The sequence below is a fragment of the Cervus canadensis genome, chromosome 5, assembly GCF_019320065.1.
Source record: "Cervus canadensis isolate Bull #8, Minnesota chromosome 5, ASM1932006v1, whole genome shotgun sequence".
Lineage (NCBI taxonomy): Eukaryota > Metazoa > Chordata > Mammalia > Artiodactyla > Cervidae > Cervus > Cervus canadensis.
Genome location: NC_057390.1, coordinates 27696483 through 27723335, shown reverse-complemented (window position 1 = coordinate 27723335; position 26853 = coordinate 27696483). Strand labels below are relative to the sequence as shown.

General features: G+C 46.4%; 1 protein-coding gene across 1 annotated transcript in view; it reads right to left on the bottom strand.

Moving 5' to 3' along the window:
• The window catches only part of EPAS1 (endothelial PAS domain protein 1), a 91214-nt gene extending 65057 nt beyond the window's left edge, over window positions 1-26157 (bottom strand). Inside the window, exon 1 of the mRNA XM_043468476.1 lies at window positions 26053-26157. Coding sequence (XP_043324411.1) covers window positions 26053-26078 — 26 coding nt within the window. The 5' untranslated portion in view covers window positions 26079-26157. The remainder of the gene's footprint in view (window positions 1-26052) is intronic.
• Window positions 26158-26853: the final 696 nt, after the last annotated feature.

The following is a 26853-nucleotide window of genomic DNA, read 5'->3' as shown; positions in this document are numbered from 1 at the left end:
GAGCATGACTATAAGCATGCTCATGTAGAAACACAGGTAATGTGCAGAGAGAGCTGAGTTTTCTATACAAAGGTGTGGATGCTAAAAACCATCAAGTCTTTCCTCTCAAAACAATCCAGAAGGCAAGACTCAGGAACACCCTGCAAGGCAATAAATATAAATGCTCTCTGTCACTGCGTACTGGTTTGGCCAGAGACAGCCCTGGACCAATCTGTTCTCAGGGTTATTTCTTCCCATTTCCAACATACACCTTCCCTACTGATGTACTTTTCAGCCCTGCCACTTCATCTCTAATCCACCTCTCAACACCATCTTGTGCCCAATTCAGATTGAAATGCAAATCACTTAAAAATGCATACACACAAATGTCCAGACACCTGCTCCCTCTTGTTTCAGATATAGAGGGTAGACGCACATATAAGCACATCTTATATGTACACTTATGGACATTACACTCTTTTCCCAAGAGATTTTTTGAAAGAAGATCTGTAGCATTTTTAAATGATGAATGTGTGTTGAATATCTGCTATATACAGGTCTTGCTAAGTACTCTGGCACACTCAAAACTCATAAAAACATAATTAATCTCACCCTCACTTTGAAAAAACAGCAGGTGAGACAAGAGATCTCCCTGTACACACACGAGCAACAGACTAAATATTTGATGTTGGTAGTGATGCGGGTCAGACATTGTGTGGGCTGGCAGAAACAGGAAAGATAGTGATGGATTACTCTAGAAGACAGGAATCACACCTCACACAAGCAGCTTCCTTTGGTCACTCTACATATAAAGTTTAGAAGACTCCTGACCTTTGTAAAACTCTTCTTTGGCGTCCATTGACTCCCTTTGGAAAAAAACATATCCAAGGGCTATAACAAAGGCAATGCCTCAAATAATTCACAATTTTCAGAGGGAAAATTAATTATTCCCTTGATTGATCAGTTTAATCAGTTTTCCACCACTCTCTAGTTTCATAGAAATGCAGAAAGATATAAGTCTGTGGATGACTTTGGAAGCCCTAGAGGAGCTATGTAAATTCAAGATGTTATTCTGTTCAATCTTATTCATTCCTCCTGTCCATTTACTAAAAGATCTCATCAAGCAAGGATGAAATTGCCTGTGGCACCTACTTTGCATTCCTTAATTATTTATTGAACACTGTTTTCTATTTATCACTAAACTTACTGCCAAATACTGGAATAACTCATTTTTAGAATAACGAATAGTAGATGTAAATTAGACAAATAATGGCAGCTTAAAAAAACTCCTTATTGACTTTATCTAGGTTTTAAACTTGGTAAGAGCCCCTAGTCAAGGATCCTGCCTTGCCTGGGTGCCGAACGAAGATTCTAGCTGATGGCCCACAAGGTCCCGGCATACTCTGGGACAGCTATACTTCCCATAGCTCCCAATCCACCAACTACTTCCCTTCTAGGCAGAGCAGACTTGAGCTCAGGTAAGGGCTCTTTTTCAATGTTAATAGACCTGTCTCTATTTTAGAGAGGATGCATTCATTGGTACAAGAATGACTCATTTCAGTTCCAGTGAAATGGGTAGGCCTAGCTATCAGGAGCAGAGTAGGAAGGATTCCAAAGCCACCTCTGGGTTAAGAAGTCCTGTGATCGATTAATACTGCCTATCCCCAGGGGTAGATTAGATGAGGGGTGCACAAGGGCTGTGCATCTACTACTCTTGATATGATGGGAATTATACCAATACAGCAGAGGCTTTGGAGTGAGGGCCCCCTGCTTCAAATCTAGGCTTTGGCACTCTGTCTGTAGGACCTGAGGCCAGTCACTTTGCCTCTCTACAACTCAGCTCTTCATCTGTAGATGGGAATAATTTCTATTTCATAGGGTCCATGTAAAGCAGTTAAACTCAAAGTGTAGTCTTCTGGCTAGCAGCATCAGTATCATCTGGAAACTTGTTAGCAAGGCAGAATCTCAGGCCCCAACCAGCCCTCCTGAATAAGAAATTCTGGGGATAAAGCAATCTGAATTTTAATGAGCCCTCCTAGTGGTGCTGATGCCTGCTAAAGTTTGGAAACCCTGTTTTAGAAGTCCATATTAAATTATAAGACCTGTAACACTGTTTTAAGGACAAAAGTCAGGTCTTTCGTCTGCTACACACTGACCAGCAAAGTGCCCAGCTTACCACAGGTACTCAATACATCCTAAGTCCTTTCCCTTTCTTGTCAAAATATAAGCTGCCAACACAAGAACTGAGTGGGTAGGGAAGAGCAGGGGGGTGTGTATGTTGTTTCAGGTGGAGAAATTAGACAGTGGGGTGGTTCAAAGAACTAAGCAAGCCTGTGGCAAGATGTCTGGGGGATTTCCTCCCCAGGGAGAGGAAGGAGGATGGGCCCAGGTCTCTGGAGCTGATGACAACAATGATTATTCTCAGGGACAAGGACTACTTATGTCTATACAACACACTAAAATGGGAAAGATCACACAGCAGGCTTGTCTTAGTTAAACCTCATCCAAAGAGATGACATTACTTCACCCCAAAGCCCTCTGTTTTGGGGGGTTTTTTTGAAGTATAAGTGACTTACATTTTTTTATCAGTTTCAGGTGTCAAGGGCCTCTATTTTAAAATTGCTTCACTTGTTCCCCAGTACAGACTTTGACAACAGGATTACTGAGGCGGCTGTACTGTGTGTAATAATCGCACAATGCTCCCCTTCCTCTCACCTCTCACTCCCAACAAGCATTACCACACTGACAGTCTCACTTGCCTCACAGGTATAAACAATGGTGTGGAGATTTCCACCCCCACAGTCCGTTGTGTGTGTGTGGCAATGCATTTACAAAGACAAACTGTAAATCATTAGGGAAATGCAGATTAGAACCACAGTGAATTACCACCTCGCATCCATGAGGATGGCTTTTATGTGAAAACAACAACAAAAACAAAAGATGGCGAGGATGTGGAAATGTTGGAACCCTTGTATTTTGCTGGCGGGAATGTAAAATGGTACAGCTGTTATGGAAGACACTAAGGCAGTTCTGTAAAATATTAAACATAAAATTACCGTGAGTGTGCGTGCTAAGTTGCTTCAGCCCTGTTTGACATTTTGTGACCGTGTGGACTGTAGTCCCCCAGTCTTTCTGTCTATGGGATTCTCCAGGCAAGAATACCGGAGTGGGTTGCCATTTCCTACTCCAGGGGATCTTCCCAACCCAGGGATCAAACCCGCGTCTCTTGAGACTCCTGCATTGGCAGGCGGGTTCTTTGCCATAAGCACCATTGGGGAAGACCACACAATCCGGCAACTGCACTCCTAGGTGTATACCCTAAAGAATTGAAAGCAGGGACTCAAAAACAGATATTTGTATGCCCATGTTCCTAGTAGCATTACTCACAATAGCTGAAGATAGGAAAAAAGCAAATGTCCACTTAGGGAAGAATAATGTGGGGTGTGTGTGTGTGTGTGTGTGTGTGTGTGTGTGTGTGTTATTATATCAGTTCAGTTAAGTTGCTCAGTTGTGTCTGACTCTTTGCATCCCCATGGACTACAGCACGCCAGGCTTCCCTGTCCATCACCAACTCCCGGAGCTCAGACTCATGTCCATTGAGTTGGTGATGCCATCCAATCATCTCATCCTCTGTCGTCACATTCTCCTCCTGCCTTCAATTTTTCCCAGTATCAGGGTCTTTTCCAATGAGTCAGTTCTTCGCATCAGCTGGCCAAAGTACTGGAGTTTCAGCTTCAGCATCAGTCCTTCCAATGAATATTCAGGACTGATTTCCTTTAGGATGGACTGGTTTGATTTCCTTGCAGTGCAAGGGATTCTCAAGAGTCTTCTCTAGTACCACAGTTCAAAAGCATCAATTCATTGGCGCTCAGCTTTCTTTAGAGTCCAAGTCTCACATCCATACATGACCACTGGAAAAAACATAGCTTTGACTAGACAAGACCTTTGTCGGCAAAGTAATGTCTCTGTTTTTTAATATGCTGTCTAGGTTGGTCATAGTTTTTCTTCCAAGGAGCAAGCGTCTTTTAATTTCATGGCTGCAGTCACCATCTGCAGTGATTTTGGAGCCCAAGAAAAGAAAGTCTGTCACTGTTTCCATTATTTCTCCATCTATTTGCCATGGAGTAATGGGATTGGATGCCATAATCTTAGTTTTTTGAATGTTGAGTTTTAAGCCAACTTTTTCACTCTCCTCTTTCATCAAGAGGCTCTTTAGTTCTCCTTCACTTTCTGCCATAAGAGTGGTGTCATCTGCATATCTGAGGTTATTGATATTTCTCCTGGCCATCTTGATTCCAGCTTGTGCTTCATCCAGGCCAGTGCTTTGCATGATATTCTCTGCATATAAGCTAAATAAGCAGGGTGACAATATACAGCCTTGATGTACTCCTTTCCCAATTTGGAAGCAGTCTGTTGTTCCATGTCCAGTTCTAACTGTTGCTTCTTGACCTGCATTCATATTTCTCAGGAGGCAGGTAAGGTGGTCTGGTATTCCCATCTCTTGAAGAGTTTTCCAGTTTGTTGTGATCTACATAGTCAAAGGCTTTGGCATAGTCAATGAAGCAGATTTTTTTCTGGAATTCTCTTGCTTTTTCGATGATCCAGTGGATGTTGGCAATTTGATCTCTGGTTCCTCTGCCTTTTTGAAATTGAGCTTGAACATCTGAAAGTTCATAGTTCATATATTGTTGAAGCCTGGCTTGGAGAATTTTGAGCATTACTTTGCTAACGTGTCAGATGAGTGCATTGTGAGGTGTTTGAACATTCTTTGGCAGTGCCCTTCTTCAGGATTGGAATGAAAACTGACCTTTTCTAGTTCTGTGGCCACTGCTGAGTTTTCCACATTTGCTGGCATATTGAGTGCAGCACTTTAACAGCATCATCTTTTAGGATTTGAAATAGCTCAACTGGAATTCCAAGACCTCCACTAGCTTTGTTCATAGTGATGCTTCCTAAGGCCCACTTGACTTCACATTCCAGGATATCTGGCTCTAGGTGAGTGATCACACCACTGTGGTTATCTGGGTCATTAAGATCTTTTTTGTACAGTTCTTCTGTGTATTCTTGCCACCTCTTCTTAATATCTTCTGCTTCTGTTAGGTCCATACCATTTCTGTCCTTTATTGCCCATCTTCACATTAAATGTTTCCTTGGTATCTCTAATTTTCTTGAAGAGATCTCTAGCCATCCCCATTCTATTGTTTTCTTTGCATTGATCACTGAGGAAGGCTTTCTTATCTCTCCTTGCTATTCTTTGGAACTCTGCATTCAAATGGGTTTATTTTTCCTTTTCTCCTTTGCCTTTCTCGCTTCTCTACTTTTCTCAGCTATTTGTAAGGCCTCCTCAGACAACCATTTTGAGTCATCCTGTCATTTTTGAGATTGCACCCAAATACTGCATTTCGGACTCTTTTGTTGACTATGAGGGCTACTCCATTTCTTCTAAGCGATTCTTGCCCACAGTAGTAGATATAATGGTCATCTAAATTAAATTTGCCCATTCCAGTTCATTTTAGTTCACTAAATATGTATATGTAAATATAAATGCATATATATATATATATATATATATAATGTAATATTATTCAGCCTTAAAAAGCAATGAAATTCTGACACATGCAACAACATGAATGAAATTGGAAAACACTATATAGGCTAAGTGAAATAAGCAAGACAAGAAAGGATAAATAGTGAATGATTCCACTTATGAGATACCTATTGTAATCAAATTCATAGAGAAAAATAGAATGATGGTTACTAGTGGCTTGGGAGAGGGAGAAATGGGAGTTCTTGTTTAATGGATAGAGACTTTTCAACTTGGGATGATGGAAAAGTTCAAGAGATGAATAGAGAGGTGATGGTTGCCCAACAATGTGAGTATGCTTAATGCCAGTGAATTGTACACTTAAGAAATGGTTAAAATGGTAAATTTTTACAATAAAAGAGTACTTAACTAGCTTCATCCCATCATGACCACAAAAGGAACATCACGATGCAAACCTTTTACAGTCCTCCTAAACTCTGATTAAAATAAATACCCTAAATAAAAAGGACTTCAAAACCTCTGCATGCTTGGAAATCTAAACTGATTATGGCAGAAACACCATTTCAAGACAAACAGAATTCTCAACTTACTTTGGCTTGCCATGCTATGAGAATATTTAATGTAAAAAAGAGACACAGCTGAAAATGGAGATTTGGCTGTGGCTTTCCGATGTGTTCACTCAGAGGCTTCAAAATGCCCATCCTTCTTCCCATTAATGAAGGTTTGATTCAACCTTTCCATTAGCCCACAAACTACTATTAAAAAAGCCATTTATCAGATTAACACTGAGTACTGCAAAAGTCATCTGCAAGCGTCGTGCTCTTTTCCACGTAGGGGTTGCCATGCCAACGGCTGCTCCATGTTCACTGTACAGGAGTATCAACTTCAACAAAGTCCTGTTTCATGATTCTGAGGGCTAGCTCCATCCTGTTGTCCCTGACCACTTCCCAAATGTGCACACATGACAATGACCCCCTCCTCCCTGCCCCACCAAATCAGGGAACCAAGAAAGGGAGCAATGACAAAATCAGTTTGCTAAATGTCCACATATTGAAAATGTTGCAAGGCAGACATTATTATTTCCTCTAACTCTTATCCCCATCCTAAAGAAGTATAGACAAAGAATTTGATGTAATAACAGTTCAGATGTAATTCCTGAAAAAAGGGTGAAAAAAACTGGAGGCGAGATTATAATTACGCAAATTGTTGTAATAGACTGTGCCTGAAGAGTGGACAACTATAAATAAAATCGGGTAAGATATTCGGAATCTACTGGTGCTAAATTTTGTTGCAAACTTTGTTTTCAAGAAGGCCTGAAAACTTTTAAGTAAATGTGTTTAAATTGACTAGCAGTATCCAGCTTTTTGATTCAGAAGAAAGGCCTGAAACAGAGAGCCCTAGGAAACAATTTATCTTGACTCAAAACTAAATCTAACAAGTAATTACCAACCACAGTCAATGAGCCTAGCCTCATACCAAAAACTCATCAGTAAATCAAAGAAGTATCCAATCCAGTTTAAAAACGATTCACAGGAAACAAGCAAATGCTGTATAGACAATGGATTCCCAACTGAACAGGAGTCATATTATGTTGAAGTCTGCTGTAAATCTATGCCACACTTCCAACCACAATCAGCAATGGAAGAGAAAAAGGTCATTACAACTCTTAAACATATACAATAAGCTCCCTCCAATATGAATGAGTTCCATTCTGAGAGTGTATTGCTAAATCCAATTTGTTCATAAGACCTGCTAAGTTAGCCTAGGTACCCAACTATTAATGACACAATTGGCTACATAGTACTGTACTGTAAAAGGTTTATGATACTTTTTTCACAAATAATACATAAAAAACACATAAAAAAATTAAACATTTTTGATCCTACAGTACAGTACCTTGAAAAGTACAGGAGGACAGTACAACAGCTGGTATACAGGGCCTGGCATTGAATGAACAGGCATGAAGAGTTACTGCCTGGAGGAGGGGGAGGAGTTGGGAGATGATATAGTTGAAGGACCCTCAGCAACAGGAGATGGAGGGTACACTGCAATTTCACTCATGCCTGATGTTTGCATCTTTGAAACTTTGCAACTTGAAGGTTCCTACCTACTGTATGGCTTTTAGGCATGAGATAGAAACATTGTATTGATAGCATCTACTTCAGCTAAAAAAAATTTTTACTTTTATTTGCTAGTTGTCACAAATCTGAAAGATATTGTATATGCATTAAAGTTTAATATTATGAACACACTACTGTGTAAAGAAGGAAGGGTGTCTTGTAAAAAGATACAAATAGTGTTACAAAATTTCAGGAGGGCAATAATCAATCAAAATTTTAAATGACATTTGTTTGACATCTTGGGCACAGGAATACCATCACTGAAGAAAAACTTGTTCTTCTAGTTAGTGGCTCCTGGTTGAGAGCAGACATATAGGCCACGCGGGGTGATGATCTTACCCAAGAGACACCCAGCCCAGTCTTGACAGCCCTCATCGCCCCAGCCTCTTCTATGTAATCACAGGAATTATTCTAAGCCTAGAGAAAGGCCTACATGGATACAAAACCTTTTAATTTGTAGTTACTTCTGGGACACTAGAGCTTACACATCGGTCAGGCGTATACAAGAGATGCTGCCTTCTCAGTCTGTGAACATCTCTGGGCTGCTTAGAGCTTGTTTTCTGAACCTGGACATGTTGATGGATCGGTGTTGTGTTATGATACATCTGTAAGTGGAACTAAATACAGCTGTATTAAATCTATGTACTGTGATAGCAAGAGAGAATATTGATACTTTGCTGTATGAGAAATCCATTTTCCACAACCGTACATAGTATGATCATATTTGCAATTACATGTCCATAGTTACTGTATTGAAGAAAATATGTTCACCAAAGTGTTTACAGTCATTATCTCTGGAAGGTGGAATTCTGGTGATTTTTATTTTCATCTTGATGCCTTCCTGCACTATGACGTTTTACAGGGAACATATGTACTTTTTATAATCAGAAGGAAACAATAAACTAATTGTTTATTGATTAAACTAAATCATAATTTTACAGAAGAAACAACTTATAGGGTCTGGGGTGTGTGTTTGTGTGTACAGGCACACACACTTGCCCAGTCTCCCTAACTACCCTAATGCTAAAATCTCCTTCTAAACATTTTGGGGAGCACTGCCTTCCTCCCGTGGGGCCCAGGCACCCCTGGGTGATGTCTGCACATCCCCATCCTCCCTCCACATCCTGCTGTCCGTCCAGCAGCGTCGGGGAGCTGCCCCCGCACTGGGGGCAGCCATTCAAGAAGCAAGGAAATATTATGCAAGAACACAGGAAGTCAGAGGAGACAGGATTCTGGGCAGGCCTGGCAAGGAGTCTGTGTGAACTCCAGTGAACACGTGGACTGTGCTCAGCGGGGCTGAAGCCAGCAGAAAGCCTTCCCAGGGCGGCAAGAGAGAGCCGTCCACCTCAGGTCTCCAGCCAGAGGGCGGCCATCCAGAACTTGATGTACCTGATGTAAGGCAGATAAACCTAAGTCCCCACATTTCTATTTCTTGGCCCAAGTTCAAGGTGACTCCCCAGCACTCATGCACCATGACTCACCTCTGCCCCACATCACTCTCCCCACTACTCCCCCCAAATACAACATGACTCCATTCAGCAATTTCCAGGCCTGTTCCTCTCAAGGCCACCAGCTTTCTGACTCAGTCCTCTCACTGCCTCAGACTAAGGGACTCAGTACTTTCAGGTAGCTTACGTCCCTCATCTCACGTCAGTATCAACCCTGAGTACCCCAGATACGTTTATTTACACACACACACGAATCACAGAAGTAACAACCCCTTCTTTTGCAGTGGTTTATATTTTCCAAGCCCCAATCTAATTGGCAGAGCAGTGGTTACAGCAGCTATCTGACAGATGAAGAAACCGGGGCTCAGAGTGCGGTAGGAATGCTGTGTCTCTTGTTACCGGTGCTCTCATTCACCCCAGAAGCCTGCCCCCTTCTTCCCTGGGATTAGGAGATGAGACAGCCTCACCTGGTAACACGGCTGCTCCCTTCTGTAGGAGCTGTGGGACAGAATGTAGACACACTCTGTCCCATCTCAACCACTTCCTCCTTAAGGAGGAGGGTCCGGTTGCTGCCAATGCAGTGAGTCCAGAACCTGCTCTCTGGCATCATGCCATGCCCAGGACTGACTCTCAAGGCTCTGGCCCTCTCCACTTTAACAGAACCTCCTCTTGGAGAGGGGGAAATTACAAGGGGACTGGAGAGGCTTTCGTCAAAACCCTCACTGATCACCTTTAACCTCCCATCTTCCTTCCCTAAGGAAGCACCTGGAAACAGGAGTTGGGACCAGGCTCCACCTGGATTTTACTTCACAATGGAACTGGGTCCCACCTACTGGCCCATTTTAAAGATGGAGAAACTGAGGCTCAGAGGTCACTTGGCTGGTTAGCACTCCTCTTTCCACCAGGTCACAGGAATTTCACTAGACATACAACAGGACATTTCCCAAGCAGAAAGGGCCTAGATGTAAGTGGCAGGATAGACAAGACTGGAGAGAAATCAGACTGAGGTCCTAGGCTCCTTTCAATCTCCCTAATCCCCACTCCCCTACTCTCCCTTGCCTCTGTCAGGAGCAGACAGTGGTATTTTAGCACATAAAACCAGCCACACAGGGAACACCACCCACCCAGTCACTGCCCCTGGCCCGACAATTGCTAATTGTGGTGAGGACCGACAGTGGCATTCTCCTGGGACTCTCTTGTGTATTTCCAGTCGCCACCAACACACAATGGCCCCTACTTCTCTGGTGTAAACATTGCCAAATAAGACAAACAATAACATCACCATGACAGAAAAATAAGGTGCCCGCAGAGGCAGCACCAGCCAGGGGAGAGAAGGTTCTGCTCACACGGGCTCTTCTGCATTCTGGCTTTGCGATCACATTTTTGTGCCTCTGTTGTTTCGCCTGTATGATGAGAATGACAACTACTTCATCACGAGCTTTGGGGAAAAAAATTGAGCCTTAAACAAATCTAAGAAGTGATGTCAGGTTGAGGACAAAGACCCAGCAACCCTGAAGTAATTATTTCACTTAACAAATATTCAAGGAGCACCTTATCGGTGTCCAGCACTGTCCCTAAACACTAAGGATACGGTGACAAAAAAGACAGAATGGCCCTGCCCTCAAGGACCTTGCAAACTAGTGGGGAGCCACAGAGAAGAGACAGGCAAGTGAATGACAGCACGTTGGGGAGTGCTGTCTCTCAGACAAAGAGAGTGAGAGAAGAGGGCTGGAGGTCAGCTGAGCGGGTCAGGGTAGGCTTCCCTGAGGACGTGATATTTAAGCGGAGCCCTAAGGCCCTGACAGCTGTCCACCTCAAAACAGGGCTGCAGGAAAGGCCAGCTCAGGCACGAGAGGTGTCAGGGATGTGGCAGGTGACAGATCTGAGGCTGGAGCGCATGCCCTGCCAGGTTGCATGGTCACTGTGTGGCAGAGCCAGCCTCGTCACATCCAAAGCCTCTTCCCACTACCAGGAAGACCACGAAGCACAGGCATCCCAAGGCATCAGCGTGTCCCTATTGCTATGTCTCTCGCAGCGAGCTGCCCGGCCTTTTAAACACCTTGGCCGCAGCACTCAGTCCCTCCAGCACTGTGCTTTGCTCAGTTCCTTAGTCACGTCCGACTCTTTGCCACCCCATGGACTGTAGCCCACCAGGCTCCTCTGTCCATGGGGATTCTCCACGCAAGAACACTGGAGTGGGTTGCCGTTCCCTTCTCCAGGGGATCTTCCCAACCCAGGTCTCCTGCACTGCAAGCGGATTCTATACTGTCTGAGCCACCGTGGGCCTACAATTAGGTATCACTTGTAAAACACAGAGCAACAAGTGGGACCCAAGCAGAGGTGGTGCAGACACTGCCCTGTAGGTCTAGAGATCTGGGGGTGCTGAATCAAAGGGCAAATTCCCACTGCATCAGGACGGCAGCAGCCCTGGACCCTGGACCCTCATCTTCGCAGATGAGGGGAGAACAGGCCAGGCAGAGAAAGGGGCATATGTAGGGTCAGACCAATTTTTAGGAGTCCTGGAAGGTTCCTTAGTCTCTTGATGCTATCAGATTTTTCTCACATCTCAGGACATGGGAGAAATACAACTCAAATGTGGAAATCACTCTTGGCAAGAGCCCATAATCTTGGGGACAGCTGGGGCTGAGGGCAGTTAAAAGCCCTTGAGAGGCTTGAGAGCAAGTGAGATATCTTCCTTTAGAGTCGGCTAAAACTCCCTCCCAGTTGCAGTCAAATCCCTCCAACAGGCAGTGATGTGCCAAGTGATTATAAGGCTGTGCTTGTTAATAATGATGCCTTAATGGTTTGTACTTTATACTTTTCAAAGGTCTTTCTATTGAGATAATCATTGCAAAAATGACTTTCAAAGCATAAAAAAAGTTTTATTTGTCTTTTTTCAAAGTATTTTTTATTGAGGGAAAACTGCTTTGCGATGTTGTGTTGGTTTCGGCTGTACAACAACACAAATCAGCCATAATTATACCGACACCATCTCCCTCTTGGGCCTGCCGCTCCACCCCCATCCTACCCCTCTGGGTCAGCACAGAGTACCAGGCTGTGTTATGTAGCAATTTCTCACCAGCTATCTATTTTTACACATGCTTTTTTAAACGCTTTTAAAATGCATGGTTTTAGGGAATTCCCTGTAGATCCGGTGGTTAAGACTCTGAACTTCCACTGCAGGGAGGGTGGGTTCGATCCCTGCTTGGGGAATTAAGATCCTGCAAGCTGTGCGTCACAGACAAAAAAAAAAAAAAAAAATTAAAAAATAAAAGGCATGGTTTTACTGAAATCCTAGCTCATTTCAAACTTATAATAATAGTACTCTTAGAAAGCAGGTAGTGTGTGTAACCCCCATTTAGGAATGGGAAACATATAAGAGGTCAAATTACCTTCCTAGGTCACACAAGTCAGAAAAGATCTAGAACAGTCTGTCAGTCCTAGAGGTTTCTGAGAGCTCATCTGAACCTCCTGTGGAGGCTGGCTTTGCCAGGGACACAGAAGAAGTCAAAGTTGGCCCTGGGGGCATTTACAATCTGTTTGGCAAGACGAAGGGTAAGAAATATGGAATGCTTGTGGTCTTCCCCTGACACTAATTTTGGAGGCAAAGGAATTCAAGTGGGTGAAAGTTTGTCCCTTTCCAAAATAAACACGTCCTCTGCCTGGGCCCAGATCTAACTCCAGGAGAATTAAGTGACGTCATTCCCCTCGTAACATCTGGACCCATACAGGGAGCTACAGGTGACCAAGAATCTCAAGGCTTATGTTTATCTGAGCATGGAAAAGGTTCAAATGTGCACAAGTGGATGGTCTGGGAAAGAAAGAATCGACTTTCGCGGTCATCTCAGACTCCTTGCTGCCAGGGGGCTCTGGTCACCGGGATTTTCCAAGGCCCCACACTGGCCAGTAGCTGCCATGACCACACCAGTACCACGTGTGCCCATGACCCATCACCAAAATGACCCAAGTGGGAAAACAGCTTGCTAGGAGTTCAACAGTGGCAAAAATTGTCATTTTCAAAGGTAGTTTTACTTTGGAAAGGAAAAGAAAAGAAAAAAAAAGAAAACCCCAGAGAGGAGTAGACACGGTGAGTGTCGTTACAGATCAGCCAGGTTAGATTTCCCTCCTTTCCCTTCCGGAGGCCTGTCTGGAGCTGTGGGCAGGCAGATGCTAGACTCAAATTCTAGCTCTAGCTAGACTAGGGTAAACGCCACTTCCTGGGCTGTGGGGTGTCTTTGGCCGTTCCTTGAGGCTGCTTCCCAGGGACTGCCCAGGGCCCCAGACAGCCCCTGTGTCTGGGCTGCCTGCCCTAGGGTCTGTGGCTCTCCGCCACCTGCGGGCCTGGAGGACAAAGGCTCCGTCCACCTGGCTCCAGAGGGGGCCCTTCCTGGGCTGCTCAGGCCCACAGTTCAGCAGCCTGTACAGAGGAGGTATCAAATGTGAGCTCACCACTGAATAAGGCAATCCTCCCTGGGATGGGTGGCAATTTCCCAGTCCAACAACCATTTATGGATGACCGAGAGGCTGGGAAAGGAAGAAAATATGAGACACACAGTTGTCATGATGAGATTAAATTCCAACCCAAGGGCTTTCAGGAGCAGTGGCCTCCCTCAAGATACCCCTGGACATGGCACAGTAAAGTGACATGCTTGGCCTTTGCTGGTCCCTAGTGTGGGAACTCTCCCAGAGACTTGGGATCTCTGGCCAAGGCCCTGCTCACAAATGTCCAGCCCTGACCGCAAGTGCTTCTAAATACCTCCGGGAGAAGGTCATACCTGCTGGTGGAGGGAAGAACCCCAGCGACCCCACCAGGTGACTCCAAAAGATGGTCTTGGACTACACTTAGCCAAGAACACCAGAGTCCAGGCTTTAGGGAATGGTGCAGCCACACAACAGGAAAGGGGTAGGCCAAGGAACAGCTCAGTTGCCTCTTTGTGCAAGGGACACAATTCCCAGTGATGGGTACAGACTGCCAAAAAGCATGGATACCTCTCTCCCTTCAAACAGTGGAACACTGAATATCCTTTCACAGTGACCAGACTCAGAAACCTAAAATCTATGATGACAAAGGGCAAGAAGAAAGAGGATGAAAGCACCCATCAAATTATGAGGGGTAAGCAGGCTTCACATTCAAAATGAGAACATGAGATGAGCATCACACACTCAGCCACAGAGCCTGATGGAAGCTATTTAGAACACAGCAAGTTGTCCCCTTCTGGGCTCCCACTCTGGACCCCAAGAGGCATTTGTTACCCTCGGGCATGGTACAGTCCAAAAAGAAATACATTCTAGAGCAAACTGGGCACATTTGCAGATGACTGATTTCCTGAGATGCAGAGGGACATTCTCAGTCTCTGAGGTCATTCTTACAAAGGATAACCATGGTACCCTCCACCCACCCTTTGGTGCTTATGTTATAGTCAACTGGAAGATAATAGGTGTGCCCTGGGCATCTCCCTTAGGTTAAATAACCCAAGAGAAGCAGGCACTGCTCTTGTGGCCTCAAGGCAGCCCTAAGGTTCCATCACGTCATGACTCAGGTATCATGGTGTCCTCAACCTCTCAGCACCAGCCTGGGCCTCACCCCTTTCTCCCATACGTTTATACAGCTCCAGATTCAGTTCTGGAAGGAGCTGATTCACCAGTACTGGTCTGTACACCCTAATTATTCCTACCTCCTCATTTAACTCCAGCTGGTCACCCCACTGGAATGCCCAAAACCCATCTGCCTATCTAAATTCTACCTAATCTTCAAGACCTAGCTCTTAATGCTCCTCCATCAAACCTCCCTTTAAGACAGGCTGATCAGTTCCTTTTCTAACTATTCACAGTACACAATACTTACCCTTATTCACACTCAATTACTATCAATCTTCCAATTTGCTCAGTGTTTTGTCTGAGCTCTTTTTGACTTCCTAACAAGATAGCAACATCATAAAGATGGGGTGAGGACAACCATTAACATCAACCATTTTGCATGATTTTAAACAAATCAGTTTAGGAATTATTTGACTCACCAGCTAGACTCTAAGCCCCCTGAGTGCAAGGTCCATCTAAGCCTCTTTGAAACCTCACTGCATGGCATGGCACCTGAATTTAGTAGGTAACCTAGAATGTTTGTACACAGTGATGATGACAGTAGCCTCCCAAACTTCACTACATGCATGGTGGGGGATCCAGGAAGATGGGTAGGTTGATCTGAACAAAGGTTTCTGCCTAAATCGCTAACCCTCTGCATTAAGCCCAAAGTTCATGACATAAGATCAAGCTACTGAGCCTACAAGCAATTACTGGGCACCAAGTATGGGCCTCTGTTTTGAGTGCTGAGAACAGAAAAAGTTAACAGCACTTGTGTTCCTAAAGGGCTTACTTCCTAAGTGGTGATCAGAGACAGATACACACACACACACACACACACACACACACACACACACACACACACACAGAAAAGCAAACTGTAACAGCATCATCCTAGTAGCATGATACAGACTAAAGGCCATGTAAATGCAGGGGAAACCAATGTGCTGCAAACCAGGAAGGCTCCGTAGGGAAGATGATTTCTAAGAGAGAGTGGGTACTCCCCTACGTACCCTTTCCCGCCTGGCCATTTTAAACTTTCACCTGGAGTTAGTACTTTGCTGTTTGGCTTGCACTTGTCTTGGTGTATTGGGCATTCTTAAAGTGAAGCCCTGACTTCATAATACTTGCCTAATGCTTGCATTTGATGTAAAATCATGAGTCAGCCACATCTGTCTATGGTCTTCTGGGTTTTTTTTTTTTCTTTCCTTTCTCCTCCTTTTTTTTCTTGTCAAGGAAAATTTAAAAAGGGCTCAAATCTACATGAACAAAAAAAGCACAGTCCAAGAGGCAGGCTTTCCTGCCCAAGTGACCCAAGAGACATCGATAAAGCAACTGTATGTTTTTTTAAATTAAGCATGATTTTAGGGACTCAAAATGTGCAAGATGTTTACAAGGCACATAAGAAAATCAGACATCCTTGCCCTTGAGCAACATGCAATGTTGTTGGAAAGACAAGACCACATGAAATGTCATTAGATAACAAGGAAATATAATCAGGCAGGCTCTGGCGAAAGCAACCAAGAGCTAGAAAGGAGTGGAGGGGGAGGTGCCCTACAGAAGGTTCTGTAGGACCTGGGGGACTCAGCCTCACACTAGGAAAGAGGAAGATACTCGAGCAGAGAGAGAAGTGGGGAGAACATCTGAGATGGAGAGACTGGGCTGAGGCAGCAGAGGTGGGAAGGAGTCCCATGACATGGGGTGGGAAAGCCCCTAAGGCACAAGGAAGAGACTGGCATATTTGGGGTTCAGGAGGCTCACTGGGTGATGGTGAATGGGGTGCTGGGGCTGAAGTGGGGTCCCTTATTGCTAGTGAGATGAACTCCCACTGCTGTGTGGGCTGCCCTTGGGAAGAAAACTGGCCCAAGGATCCATGTCCTCATTCAGGCTTAGAGTGTGTCTGGCTAATCCTTGGAAATCTTTCAGAGAAACACACAAATCCATGAAAGGAACTCCCCTGCCGCCCTAAAGACTCTCTGTGCTCCAAGGACACGACAACCCTGCCTAAAACCGGGGCAGCAGCAGCACCTTGCAAACCGGTTCGGAGAGGCTAGGAAGGCTATTGTATCTTAGCAGCCAGGCTCCCTCCCAGCCAGTCACATAGCAGGGAAATGCATGCGGGCGGGCGGGGGGTAATTTCCAGAGACTACCAGAAAGTTCGGGAAAGTGGGGCAGCCACACAGTGGACCAAGATTTCCCCCTGACATCCTGACCACCTCAAAGGGCCTTGCCAAATGGGAGGGACATGTCAGCTGCACCAGGACATGCAGAGCACAGGCAAGGAAGCCAGAAGACTGTGAAGGGGCTGGCTCCCAGGCCCCACCCACCACTCATTCCCCTAAATCCTTGGTACAAAAGAAAAGACAGACTCCTGCAGCATGGCGATAAGGTTACTTTTATAGAAGTTTCCTTGTCACCCGTGAAATGTGACCTTCATACTTCTCTTATCTTAATATCTGGATAAACACGTGTTGTGCAAGCACATAAATAAAGGTTCTAAAGGTGAAATGTGGTGTGTCCGGTAACACCACACAGCTCTTGAACCCAGGCACCAGAAAGCCCTTTCAGCTCCAGAGAGGACTTCTGTCTACCCCGGGCACCAAAATTAGCTTCATCAACCTCAGCCAGTGCTGGAGTGAAGGCTGCCATTCTAAAATAGCATCTGAGAACTCTTGGAAACACAGGAGAGAAACACAAGGGTATGGTCGTTTACAGACACCAAAGAAAGCAATTTCACTGGAGTGCTTCTTTAACCAACTACAGAGGAAGGAGGCAGTATTGTGGTTTATTCTGAAATCTTGATGGAGTGGATGATATTCTTCTAGTCCCTGAATTCCCCACATGGCATACTTTACATACTGTGATATACTTAATTAAGCTTGATTATCTTCATTCAGAAAAACAGCGCAGAGGTCATATGTTCTTTAAAAAGTAGTTATCAAGCGACCTGTGCTTTACTGGCACTGTCCTATAATTTCCAGAACACTCTGCAGAAACATCATGTGTCCCACTCCCCACACATCTGACCGTCCGGAACTGATTTTTCAAATTTTGTTTTCAAGTTCTGAAGAATGGGCCCTTGAACAGAAACCCTCCCAGGCACAATTTTCTGTTGTTTCCACATGGAATTCATAAACAGAGCGCCTGCATTTCACGTTAAAGCCATTCTTTCCTGCCACTGGGTATGACGTCCTTTCCAGGATCTTTCTCAATGCTCCAAAGTGCTTCGGCAACAGGAAGTCGTAAAGGTAGGAAGGAGGCCTGTAAATATTTGCTGTAATTACTCATTAGTAAGGAGAGTAGTTGGCCCTGAAGCTTGAGTCACCCCCTTTGTGCTCCTGCTCCTTTGCTACCCTGTAGCAGGAACCCAAGGGGACACCTGGGTCCAGTCCTGGCTTTCACTGCAGGTGGCATGGCTCTCTTCTTTTCACAGCTCAATTTGTCAAGCACAAAATTAGGATAACGTGTTGCCCTTCCTTCTCTCTGCTCTCCACACAGAGGCACTCAGAACAAATCTTCTTCAAAGTGGTAACAACATGAATTTTTGTTTTCGATCAAGAGTAAAATACACATCTTAAATTGATGGAAGTAGGGAAAACCACTAGGCCATTCAGATATGATCTAAATCACATCCATTATGATTATACAGTGGAGGTGACAAATAGATTCAAGCGGTTAGATCTGGCAGACAGAGTACCCGAAGGACTATGGATGGAGGTTCGTAACAGTGTACAGGAGGTGGTGACCAAAACCATCCCCAAGAAAAAGCAATGCGACAATTCAACGTGGTTGTCTGAGGATGCCTTACAAATAGCTGAGAAAAGAGGTGAAAATACACGTTTGTTAATACAAATACAACATTGAGAGAGAGACAGAACTGTCCGACTCGATACCCAGCACAGTGATTTAAATGATTATTACATAAACCCCCCCCCACCAAAACCAAACATACACTTAGATGTATTTTTAAAGGATTTATAAAATGCTTCTGAATAGATTGAGACCATGTGCCCCCTTATTTATAGGGAACCACGGACTCCCCACAGTGATAGGTCATGAGCAAGGAGACTCAGACTGAAAATAAGACCAAAAGAGTCAACTAAAGCTGTTACAGAATTGATGAGCTTCTAAAAGACTCTCATACTGACTGTATCCCCAGCTATTGAAAGCAACCAACACCACAAGCAGGGTTAGTTAACCTCCAACATTACAACTATGACTGCAGAAAATGGACTCATTTCCTCACTCATGTATTTTAGTACATAGTCTCATCCAATAAAATCATTAATCTGTTGTGATTCCTAGCACTAACCTCTCAGGTTTGATTTTTTTTTTTTTATCGGATGGTACCATGGAGGTGGGATGTAGAAAGTCACTGGAGGAATATAAGAAGAGATTTCTAACAATCCACTTCCTTGGTTTTGTAGAATTGGGAAAGTAAACCAGACACAGGCATGGCAAATCAATACACACATTTTTAACAGAGTTGTTTTCCTTACTGACATACCATCTTTTCTGAAATACCTTTCCACATGAGAAAAAGAACTGCTTCCCAGAGTGATTATCTCACATAGAAGTTACTTGTAACTTTAAAACCGAAGAATTTTTCCAAGCTGGTGGGGGGAGTGCGGAATGTTCCTAGGAATATGCAAAGGTTCTGATGGTCATGACAGATAAGTTTTGCTGATGTACAAGTGACCTCTGGAAAAAGTCTAAGGTGGTCAAGCTAACCGGTAGTCTTAAAAATTTAGAGGGAATTAAAAAAGACCACTTAGAAGTAGGTAACATTCTAGTCCATTCCACACCTGTCTTCTTGACTCCAGAGGGCTCATAGGGCCCTGTCACTCTTCTTGAGATCAGACCATTGGTGACAGATTGCACCCAACCCCTACCTGAAAGAGCTTCCCTATTGGCTCAGATGGTAAAGAACTTGCCTGCAATGCGGGAGACCTGAGTTCGATCCCTAGGTGGGGAAAATCCCTTAGAGAAGGGCATGGCATTTGGCACCGCATTCCAGTATTCTTGCCTGGAGAATTCCATGGACAGAGGAGCCTAGTGGGCTACAGTCCATGGAGTCACAAGAGTTGGACACGACTGAGTGACTAACATTTCATTTCATTTCTACCTGAAAACCACAGATACTGCAAAGGGCACGCCATGCATGGCTACCATACACAGAGTCATGTGCAACTGCCAACATGGCTTGCTTCTCTCCTTAATGACATGTTCACGCAATTGTGTTTTAGAGCACTGGGAAAACTCAAGAAGCCCTTCGGAGTTCACAGTGCAGAGGCCAATGGTGTGATGACTGTGAAAGCTTAGGACTCATCAGAAAAAGGCCCCTATAAAAATGCACTGTACTATTATTGTAATGATCATAGCTATTCTTTATTCTCCCCTCCATTCTCTCCTTCCTGTGATTACAATTTCAAAAGATCATTAGAGCCAGAGGCTGTTTTGTGCATCTTAATTTGGAGATGGCTCTTCAAAAGTTATAAAGAGCTTCTCACAGGTTCTTCTGCACAACGGCGTCCGAAGTTTGCAGTAATTACTGAATTACTGCCACCTGTTAAGAGTGGGACATGGAGGGCTTCCCTGGTGGTCTAGCGGTTAAGAATCTGCCTGCCAGTGCAGGGGACACGGTTCAATCCCTGGTCCAGGAAGATCCCACATGCCCTGGAGCAGCCTGGGCCTGTGTGCCACAACTATTGAGCCTGTGTTCTAGAACCCGAAAGCCAAAACTCCTGAGCCTGCGTGCTGCAACTAGCGCAACCCTCTTTCCCTAGAGCCTGTGCTCCACAACAAGAGAAGCAACGAGAAGCCTGTGCACTGCAAGTAGAGAGTAGCTCCTGGTCCTTGCCACTGGAGAAAAACCCGCACACCATTGAGGAAAACCTATGAAAAATAAAGAGCTTCCAGTGCTTCCAAGTCTGCCCTTCAGATCCTTGTCTGTGTGTCAGGGTCAAAACAAGTGATGAGTCACAAAAGAGAAAAGTAATTATAATAATTATAAATACAACAGCAAAAGCAGTTATCGTTTATAGACTACTTGCCACAGGTCCGGAATGGTATTTATAGACATCTTAGGTGAGGTAAGGTGGTGTGGATCACCGGTTAAGAGTAAAGGCTCCGAAGGCATTTTGCCCCATTTGAATCCGAGCCTTGACCATAGGCCATACTACCTATTTGACCTTTGGCATCTCGCTTTTCTCTGCTTCAGCTTTCCCATCAGGGAATTGGGGATAATAACAGGGCTTATCTTATGGGTGGTTATGAGGATTAAAAGAGCTCATGCATGGAAAATTCTGAGGATGGTGCCTACACAAACAAGACTGAGGGTTTTTTGTTTGTTTTGTCCTACTGCAGATATAATTAATATTAAGGACACACATTCCTAGTATGTAAAAAGACCTCCAATAAACTGTTTGAGGATGGTGGAAAATGTGAAGATAAAATTTCATGGCCATTTTAAGAAGCAGTAACAAAATGAACCACACGAGAACTAAGCCTGTGCCGGGCACTGGGCTCCCCATCCCCCCATTACCAAGGGCAGACGTGTGGGTTGACAGACAGGTGGGTACAGGTAAGGTTAAGTCACACTACAGAATTTTAACTAGATGCACACGCCAACCTCCTCCCCCATCTCCAAGGGAGGGAGAAACACTGGCGGTGAAATGTGGACCTCTCTGAGACCTGAACAGTAAGACCCTGAAAGGTAGGGCAATCACCAAATCAGACATCCAAGAGCAAGGGCTCACCTTCTCCAGATCACAGAACTTACGAAAGGCTATCAGTGCTGAACTGACTTCCCCTGGGGGGAATAATACTTATATCCCTAACACTAGCAGCCATTCAGAGACTCACACACCACCCTCTGAAGCCCACTCACAAAGCCCAGATTAAGAAGTTCCCTCTCCCTTCTGGGTCTTCCTAGAATCTTGGCTGTCTCCACGATTACCCTTAATGGGACCAGAATCTCCACCCCATCACTCCCAGACCCCTACTAGGTGCCTCCCTTCATGCCCCTCACCAAAGCAAGTGTGCAAAAAATAGCAAACATTCAATTCTGGGGGCCCTTCTGTCTATGGTGTCGGAGAACACCCCAGGGATACTCTTGAACCCTCTACTCATCACTCCTGACACTATCTGTGTCTGACCTTCACTCAGAGCCAGTCTTTATGCTGGTATCAGGGCCTCTCCTGTGTGATTCCAGGGGAAACTAGGAACCCATTCTGCCACTCCCAAACACATAGTACTTTCAATAATTATGCTTATATGTGATTAAGAACTTCTTTAGCTTCAAAAGGTTTGATCTCGATAGAAAAGTGACAAGTAAGCTGCCAGCTGCCTATATTTTTAGGTAAGCTTCCTTGTGTGTCCTTCCCTCCCCCCAAACTACACAACTTGAAGACCAAGACCAAATCCCTTATTCCTTAATGTCTCAACATTTTATCCAGAGAGGGAGTAGGTGTTCCATACACATTCGCTTTCATATTGGTTTATATCATGGTATGAACAGCAGAGCTAATTTTCATCAAGATACTAGACATTAGTACTGGGCGAGTGAGGATAAAGGGTACTGGGAATCCTGTGGGCAAACACTGCCAACTTCACAATATTGGCAAAAGCCTTACCTGCTATGAACTATAAATGAAGGTCAGTACCAAACGCAAAAGGGAAGATTCATCAGGCTAAAACAAAAAGTCATGTTGGTATGAGCCAGAACTGAGGGGCGGGGGGGGGGCGGGGTGCGGGGAGCCAGTACTACTGGAGAGATTTCCTGAGAAGTGGAAAAGCCTAAATCTTAAGATAATTAATGACAGCAAATATTTTCAAATGTATTGGGCTAAAATCCTGGAGTACTAAGAATTATCTAATTGGTTCTGTTCTATTTGTAAACATTTTACAGAATAGATTCCTAGAACATTGAGGATCCCCTATACACACACACATACAGAGAGAGAGAGAGACCGACTGATTTACATTTGAAGTGAATTAAACAGTTTTGTTTCATGGTTTTCACTCCTAGTGAAACTGCCAACTTATTCAGTACAGGAATCAACTTAGTACCCTCTTGGATGTCTCCACTGACAGGTAGTTCTCGACTTCACAAAGAAATCTTCTCCATTGGGGAATAGTCCTTACATAAAACTGTAAGATTCCCATAAGCAATATTGAAAAAACCTGTAGTCACAGCATTCTTTTGAACTTCACAAAAGCTGTGTGAGTTAAATTTTATTCACCTGAATCTAACTGTGTTACATCAATTTCTTATTACCTAGTAATGCAATTGGAAATAGAGATCAAATGTTAAAGGAATGTTTATAGAAAATATATTTACATTGAGAAAAACTGCCTTAGATTTGAATAAGAGGTGGACTTTGATTTTACTTTAGCAGAGGAACAACTACATCCAGGGGCAGGAGAGGAGATTTCTGATCCTCTTTCCACGGAGGCCCTACATTAAGCAATAGAAGCCTTCAGGGAAGGAGCTCTGAGCTGTCTAGCTCCGGGAATGGACTTTGATCCCTGAGCATCCAAGGATCTGATTTACATTTATCCAAACCACTCTCCAATCCCCATGTACCTAAGAACTTCCTGACTCTTTTGTCTTTCAGGGAAGGGACTCAAAAATTGTCTGATCAGGAAGTGAGTAGCCCAGACAGTTTCTAGTTCTTCACACCCAGGAATCCTGATTAAAGGGACCTTCACTTCACTCCTGACAGGTGAGTGCAGAAAGTGAGTGCAGCACCCTTAGCAAGTTTCGGGTTCCAGCCATCTCTGATGTCAGCAGGAATGCCCACTACCACTAAAAAAGCACACTTTGAAACCCTCTGTCAAGGCCAGCCAAACGTTTAGAAAGTAAACTCTTTATTATTAAACATTAACATCTCCATCGACGCATGAATGTTCTGGAACAAAACAATCCTGCCCACTTCTTGATCGACTGTTGTTAGAAGGAACACTGTGAATGTTCTGTGCATCTTGAATTTGGGGGAAGAAAAGACTGCTGAACCAGAAGAATCGCATCTTAAGAATCTATACACAGAATCCTAACCTGAAAGCCTCATACAGAACTTGTGAAGCACTCTGGCAAAGCTAAGGATCACCACTTAGATGACACACCAACTTTCAATGCTCTGGTTCACGTATTTTAATTATACCTTGGTCCTTCAAGGAGCCTGCCCCCAGCAAACAGAGCCAGACTAGAAAAGTAAATATATCTCAAAACACTTAGCCCAACATGAATTGGACAGCCTCTCACAGGACTCCGGATGATGAGAGACACAAATGTTTGTCCCGTCGGTCTGCGACATAAAAACCAAGGCAAGTCGCAAAGCAGACAGGCAGGGCCACCGGCTCTGGCCTCCTAGACATCTCACAGGCAATCCCCACAGTGGTTCTTAAACCTGAAGCTCTCGGGAATAATTCAGAGCCTGATTACCCAACTCTTTTCCAGCTCCGATTCTGGCTCCCTCTATCTCTAGCAAAAGAGGCACTACAGTCAGGTATGTCGAAATAACTTCTCCGCTGCTCCCAAGTTTCCTGAAACGATTAACATATGTAACAGCACAGAACCCGCGCACAGCCGCGCGGGAGAAACTGACGCCTCACACATCTGTCAAGACTACAGTCAGGCCCCACCTCCGCGATTGCAACATTCGCCGATAGGCATCACAGTTGTAAAATGTACAATAAGTTCCCTCACCGGCTCCGGAGCCCAGCGTGCGCGCAGAGGAGCTGACTATAACTTTGTTTTTTGACTGTTCAATCATTGTTATTGGCAGGCTATACTGGGCTTACAAAATGCGTTGGAACCTTAATGTCCCTTCCCTGCTTCGCTGCCCTTCAAAGACAGAAGACTCCAGGGCTGCTCCGAGGCCTCCGGGGGCGCGCGCCCGCTGCGGTCTCCGGGGCCCAGATCGGCCGGGGCAAGACTCCCTCAGCCATCTCAGGCCTGGGGGCGCCGCAGTGACGCGGGAGGGGCAGCTGCGGCCGTAAACTCGCAGTTAGACTCAATCCCCTCCCCTTCTCCCCTCCACCACCGGCAATCCGGGAGCGAAGGGCCCGGGCGCTCTGCCAGATAGGGCGCGATTTGCTCCCGTTTATCAAACCCTTATCGGTGCCCCGAGGTGGGAACCGCCGCTTTCGACCAGAGGATACACGGTTTCTGGCTCCGGTCCCGAAGTCGGAACACGAGTAAATCGACCCAAGCACTGAGCTCTTCGGGCTCCCGGGTTCGAGGCCGGTCACTCCCGCCCATCGCGGCTGGGTCCCACATCTCCGAACCACCGCACGGCCCCCCCGCCCGCGCCAGCAGTTGATCTCCGGAGGCTCAGATCCTTCAGCCGGCCCAGCACGCATTCAATTACAGTTCTCCGCACCCCAGCCCCGCCAGCCACGGTCGAACACCGGGCCGAGAGCTCCAGCCCGCTGGGGCGGCACGAGTGGAGGTTGAGAGGAGAGGGGAGCCAGGCTGCAAGCTGCGCACGACGGCAGGGGGCAAGGTGGTTCCCACGTCTGCGCGCCACGCCGCGCACTCTCACCCTCGCCGGGAGAGGGCAGGAGGGCAGAGAGAGTTGGCCCGCGATGCCTCTCACCCAGTGCCGAGAGGCTGGCGAGGGCAAGCGGGCAGATCGTGGCTGCCCTTCTCTGTCCTCTTGGGAGAGACACCGGGACCTGCCGCGAGTGCCCGGTGTCGCCATCCCCTCCCCACGCACGGAGACGGCTGCTTCCGCGAGGCAGCTGGGCCCACTACCCATTCCCCCGCCGAGGCAAGGTGCGGGATCAGGAAAGGGACTTCTCCCAACTTCCGTGGGGTCTGGAGCCCTGGAGTGGGTCCCTTCGCTGCGCCCTGGCCGCTCTGCCGGGGCCCGTGCCAGCGCCGCGTTCTGCCTCCGGCCCCTTGCCAGTTCTGGGAGGCAGCGCGGGCAGAGCTCATTTAGAAGGACCCCACGGGTCCCGAGGAAAAGAGTGGATGCTGCCCCTCAAGTGGGCCGTGAGAAAGTCGAAAAGTTGACTTGAGCGAGTCAACCAAGAAACGTTTCAACACGCGAGTCGCGTGAGTTTGGTGCGGGGCTTGGAAGGGGATAGATTTTGGAAGGTACCTCGGGAGCACCTCCGACCTCTAGGGCCATTTCCTGGCTTCGTTGTCAGATTCCCGGCGCGGATTCCCAACTCCTTCGGGCCACAGAACTCTCGACCGCGAAGCCCGAGCGGCGTGTCCCCAGACTGGACACTTGCGCTCCCCTGCCAAACCTTCCAAATCTATCCCTGGGTCTTCAAAGTCCCCTCTGCGCTCCTCTCCCAGCGGCGGTCTCGCGGGGAGCCCCGCCACCCCCACCCCGGACCAACTCCCCTGCCGGCTCGGACGCCTGCTTACCTTTTCTTCTCCTTGTCAGCTGTCATTGTCGCTGGGGCCCTTTGAGGCTCCGAGCACCTGAGCTCCAGGGCCGGTGGGGGCTGCAGCCGCTACTTTCGCTGTGGCCCTAGCCCACTCCTCGAGGCCCACGCCGGTGTGAAAGGTTCCAGGTGCTCGCAGGTCCCGAGCGTCCGCACGGTCAGGTGGAAGTTGCGGGCGGCAGGCTTGGTGCGGGGGAGGTGGGTGGAGAAAGGTGACAGGGAGGAACCTGCACCGGGAGGCGGGGTCGGGAAAGGAGTGGAAGGACGCTGTCAAACGCAAAAAGAAAAGTGGGGGGCGGGGGGCAGCGAGCAGGGGGCTGAAGTTTCTTTTTCCTTCGAAAAGGAGTCAGGAGTCGCTTTTCTGGGTTTTCGAAATACAAGAAGTGGCTTGAAAACGACGGGAGTTGGCAGAGTCCAGGGCCGGGCAGACGCGGAGGCTGAGATGACCATACAGTCTCAGGACACTGCCGAGGATTGTACGGCCGCCTCAGGAAAGCTGGGGCGGGAGGCGGCGGGCGCCGGAGCCGTGCGTCGGGCCGCTCCCGAATGTCGGGCTCGCGGGGCGGTCAGCCCACTTTAAAAACTCCGGCGGCCGGCGGGGGTGGGGAGGGCGCGAGGGGCGCGGGCGCAGCGGGCGGGGGGAGGGCACGCGCAAGCAAGCAGGCCCCGCCCCCGTCCGCCCCGCCCCGCCCGCGCCGCGCGCCGGGGCGGCCCACGGCGTCCCGGCCAATCGGGCGGCGCGGCCGCAGCCTGTGCCCTGACCCCGGCCCGCCCCGCTGCC